Source organism: Letharia lupina (assembly GCF_014066315.1).
Source record: "Letharia lupina isolate WasteWater1 chromosome Unknown contig_9, whole genome shotgun sequence".
NCBI classification, from domain to species: Eukaryota; Fungi; Ascomycota; class Lecanoromycetes; order Lecanorales; family Parmeliaceae; genus Letharia; species Letharia lupina.
In genome coordinates, this window is record NW_023502978.1 from 1,847,202 (window position 1) to 1,852,650 (window position 5,449).

A 5,449-nucleotide genomic window follows, 5' to 3' on the forward strand; every position below is an offset into this window, starting at 1 on the left:
ATCTTAAATATATCTAATATAACTATTATAATATTTAAATATCTATTTAATTTATTAATAGTAAATTAAATTTCATAATTTTTATATCGTTAGAAAATATAAACTAAGCTCTATAATTTACGAAATTATAAAATAATAATATCTATAAAGAGCTAATTATTTTAGAGTATAAAACTTCTATATATAAATTTTTAATAAGAAAGCTTAAAAGAACTAGCGGGCTAATTTAGTCGATTTAATTAAAGAGCGTAATAACTCTAAATTTATAATTAACTATATATATAAATTTAAGATTTTCTAATTTAATCTTATCTTATTCTTTTATATATATTAATAACGTATTTATAATATATAATAATTAATTCTATCGCGTCGTTAAAATAATATTATAATAAATTAACTCTTTTTTCTTATTTCTCTATTAAGATTTAAAGATTTTTTAATAAATATTTTACTGGCCGGAAAGGTATGGTATGGTATGGGATATTGACCTGCCATACCATACTCTGGTATGGTATGGGATATTGATATTTGCATGATCCCATACCTGGTATGATATGGGATCTTGGCGGGATATCCCACGGTATGGTATATCTGTGGTATCATACCATGGTATGGTATATGTATGGGATATCCCGACTGGGATTTCTATATTCTCGTCATCATTCTGATCAACGGCTCGATAAATCCGACATAATAGCTACTACTACCATGGCTGCCACTACCATGACTACGACTACCATGGCTGCCACTACCATGGCTGCCCCTACCATGGCTACCCCTACTATGGCTACCTACCATGGCTACCACTACCATGGCTACCCCTACCATGGCTGCCCCTACCATGGCTACCCCTACCATCCTACCATGGCTACCTACCATGGCTACCACTACCATGGCTGCCACTACCATGGCTGCCACTACCATGGCTACCACTACCATAGCTACCTACCATGGCTACCTACCATGGCTACCTACCATGGCTGCCCCTACCATGGCTGCCCCTACCATGGCTACCCCTACCATGGCTACCTATTATGGCTACCTACCATGGCTACCACTACCATGGCTACCACTACCATATCTACCATCGAAATGTGGCCCCCGCGCATCCCAGCCACCATGTTTTCCAGCCACCTAATTTTGTACTATATTTAGGACCTGGCCCCGGAGAGGTTTTGGAGAATTGATCCGTCCGTTCTACATATCACATACCTGACATTTTAACAGCTACCACTACCATAGCTACCACTATCATGGCTACCACTATTTATTATTGAAATAGCCTACTATCATATGGTAGCCATGATAGTGGTAGCCATGGTAGGGGTAGCCATGGTAGGGGCAGCCATGGTAGGTAGCCATGGTAGGGGTAGCCATGGTAGGGGCAGCCATGGTAGTCGTAGTCATGGTAGTGGCAGCCATGGTAGTAGTAGCTATTATGTCGGATTTATCGAGCCGTTGATCAGAATGATAACGAGAATACTTCTAAATATAGAAATCCCAGTCGGGATATCCCATACATATACCATACCATGGTATGATACCACAGATATACCATACCGTGGGATATCCCGCCAAGATCCCGAACCCATACCAGAAAAATGGAATGGTATCCGACCCTACCCATACCATACCCGAGTACGGTATGGTATCACTTGGTATGGAATATCCCATGGGATATACCATACCTTTCCGGCCAGTAAGTATTTTATTTACTTAAGCGCTTAGAGATTAAAATTTAAAAGAGAAAATAATTATTAGATTTAATACTATTATAAATCTTAGCGCTATTTATATTAAAACTTCGATATTATATATATTATATTAGAGTTCTTTTTAGAGTCTAGTTTTAATAATATATCTTATATATTTAGAGACTTAACGAATATAGATTTACTTTATATATCTCGAAGTTTTAATATTTCTTAGAGATTAATTCTATTATTAAATATACTATTAAATCTTATAATAACTCTATATTTTTTATAGTCTATGCCCGCTAGCTAACTACTAGTAAACTATACTCTTATAAATAAGTCTCTTATTATTAAAGAGTTTACTTAATTATATAAATTAATAACGAGTAAGCGAATATAATAAAATAAGATATAAATATCGATTAGATTAAATATATTTCTAGATAATACTTATACTATATATATACTTCTTTATATTTACTACTATTAAAATATAAATTAATTAAATAATTATATTATTTAGCTATCTATTAAACTCTACTATAAAAAAATATATTATATTAAAATATATACTATTAATATAAATATATTTTTACTTAAAGTAATTATTAAAAAATTATCTAAAAATCTTACGCTAGCGCTATTATTAAAAAAAGATTATTATTTAAATATTCTCTATTATATTAGCGTTAGATTCTAAATCGAATTTATTAATTTATTACTTTAATAAGAAGATAATTAAAGTATAATCTTCGAGTTAATATTTATTAATATTTATTATATATTAATAAAAGCTCTTAAACTTCTTTTTTAATAATTTATTTATTTTCTTTAACTTTACTACGCGTTTATTTATCGCTATAAATTAATTTTAAAAATTTATAATTATAATAAAAGACGACTAAAGTCGTCGTTATTATATATCTCTATAATTTATATTATTAAATAATTTTCTTATTAAGCTTAATTTATTAATAAGATATTTGTTAAAATTATTTAACGCGATGATAACTTTATATATATTTTTTTTATCTATATTTAAATATATAGAGAGATTTTAATATAGCGATTAATATCGCGCTTTCTAATTTTATAATTATTATAAAAGAGAGATTTATCTTAAATATATAAATTATTATCTTAATAAAAATAAATTCTATATAATAAATTAGATATTAAAATTTATTAGTAATTATATATATAAAGCGATAATAATAAAAATAGTTAGAGGTTAATAATCGCGCTTATAAAGCGACTATATACTTATTATTAAAATTATTATTATTATTAAAAAAGTATATTATAAAATTATTAGTTTATATATTAATATAATTAATAATAATAAAATATTTATAATAAAAAAAGATAGATTACTAATATAATAAGATATATTATATTTATATTAATATCGATATCGATATTATAGCGCTAGAATAAGTACTTATAAAAGAGATATTAGAAGTTATAAAGAATAAAAATAAATAATCTAGAGAGGATTTTTATATTCTTTATTATAGCGTTAATATTAGCGAGTAGTATTTAATAATGTAAATATTAATAATGCGATAATATTTCGCTATTACTTATAGAGCTATATTATCTAATTATTATTATTATTCTACTATTATTATTAATTAATAATTAAAAGTATTATTATAAACGCGTTACTCTATTAATTACTTTTTTTTAAATATTTATAATAAAGATTATTTATTATATTACTTCGCTATTAACGTAATATATTATAAAAATAATATCGTCTATAAAAAAACTCTTTTATCTTCTTTTATTTATTAAAGTTTTAAGATTTTATTATAAATTTCTAAATTAAATATTTATTCGCTATAAAGACTATTAACTAGCGCTATAAAAATATTAATATTAAATATATTAATTTACTCTAAATTATTATTAATTAATATTATAGAAGTAATATTATTTTTAAAAGTAATATTAATATTAATATATAATATAAGTAAAGGCCTATAAATTAAATTTATAAAGTTAAATTTTTTATTTTTCTAAGTTAAATAAAGTTAGAATTTTTCTAAGTTAAATAGAATTTTAGCTTTAGTTCTAAGTTAAATCGAACTCTAATCGCTTACTATATATTTTTAATCTACTTTTATTATTATAAAATTAATAAAGAAGATAAAAGCTCTAATTCTAAGTTAAATCGAACTTTACTTACTTTTTATATAATAAATAATCTACTTCTATTACTATAGATCGCTAATTAATTATATTCTTATTTAAAAAAATAGTATTTACTTAATAATCTTATTCTTAATATATCTCGTTAGCTAAGTAGATTATCTTCTTAATAAATTATCTAAAGTTATAATTAATAAGTCGATCTTACTAGTAACTTAGCTTAGAGCTATATATAATTAATTATAAATAAAAACCTCGAAATATAGATATAGATTAATTTACTATAATAACTAACTCTAAGACTTATTAATTATTATATTAAAGGCTAATTAAATTAGAAATTAAATATATTAAAAGAAAGTATATAGATTATTTAAATTAGGCGAAGTTAGAGAAATACGTAATATATAATATTATTTACTATTATATTCGCCTTTAAAAATATAATAATTAAATATCTTAGATTTAATTGTTAAGGAATCATTATGATTTGACTCATATATGTGTGTGGTGTAAAGATGTTGATTAATCTATGTGGTCTGCAGGGCAGATATGTGCGGTGCCAAGCCTACGCTAGTGGCCCTATGAGTATCCCTGAGGCATCTCATGACAATTGCCCACAAAAAACAGAGAAATGCCATGTCCTCATGGCAAGAAGTATGCATGCATGACTGTTCGAATGTCGGAAAGGAGTGGAGATGCCGGGCCAATTAGTAGTGTGAATCCCCCAATATCTCCTGCCGCAGTGAAATCTTTCGAATAATGAAATAGCTGTCAGAGCAAGACATCGGACGGTTTCAATTCGTCCAAATATGCATCGTCCGATGTGACCCTTGCCTGCAGAGGTCCAATTGCCATAGCCATAGTGATTTGGCTGTGACCGTCGTAGTAGATCCTTCTCTTGTATGCTCAACTCAGTGATTGTGTGCCACAATAGTGCAGTGGGGATAACAGGCCAAATTGCAGTGATGTTCTCCGCTTGCTGAGTGGCGATTTGACGTGGGAGCGTGGAGAGTAGACCTGTGTTCTTGGTGATGGGGGCCTTGCTGCCGCTTGGTTTCTCTGCAGTTTTCTCCATAGTGTCTCTCCGCAATCTTCTCCGCAGTCTTCTCCGCATTTGCCTGTTGTAGTTCCTCCTCTTACTTAACTGAGTACTCTGGCTGAGTGGCTGACTGAGTGGATGACTGAGTGGATGACTGAGTGGATTGGTGAGCTGGCTGAGTGGCTGGCTGAGTGATTGGCTGAGTGACTTGCTGAGTGATTGACTAAGTGACTGACTGAGTGACTAGCTGAGTGACTAGCTGAATGGCTTGTAAGGCCTCAAGTCTAGCCCATTCTTGACGTATGTAGGCCGCTCGGTCTTGAAGGATTTTGGCTTGCGGTAGGAAGAATTGAGGGTCTGATTTGCTAGCCAATTGGATACACTCTTGGGCCTTGACGTCGTACTCCCATGGGTAGCATTCTCTTGTATGCCATGGGCCGTAGTACTCGGTGCGGTACTGCTCATGTAGGGTCTGCAGGAATGCTTGCATTGTGATATCGACAGGCCTATCAAAAGGATCGATCTGGACGTGGTGTTTTGTCAAAAGATACTC

The 5,449-nt window shown here is 29.7% G+C and overlaps 2 protein-coding genes across 2 annotated transcripts; one reads left to right on the forward strand and one right to left on the reverse strand.

Moving 5' to 3' along the window:
- Positions 1–814: 814 nt before the first annotated feature.
- HO133_011013 (uncharacterized protein) lies at positions 815–1,280 on the forward strand (the record flags this gene model as incomplete). The annotated part of the gene is made up of 2 exons (XM_037301862.1): positions 815–1,097; positions 1,231–1,280. The coding sequence occupies 2 exons, from the start codon at positions 815–817 to the stop codon at positions 1,278–1,280; spliced, it is 333 nt and encodes a 110-aa protein (XP_037153496.1).
- A 3,348-nt stretch (positions 1,281–4,628) lies between these two features.
- On the reverse strand, positions 4,629–5,386 carry HO133_011014 (uncharacterized protein; the record flags this gene model as incomplete). Its single annotated transcript, XM_037301863.1, has 2 exons — positions 4,629–4,728; positions 5,133–5,386. The coding sequence occupies 2 exons, from the start codon at positions 5,384–5,386 to the stop codon at positions 4,629–4,631; spliced, it is 354 nt and encodes a 117-aa protein (XP_037153497.1).
- Between the last annotated feature and the right edge of the window lie 63 nt (positions 5,387–5,449).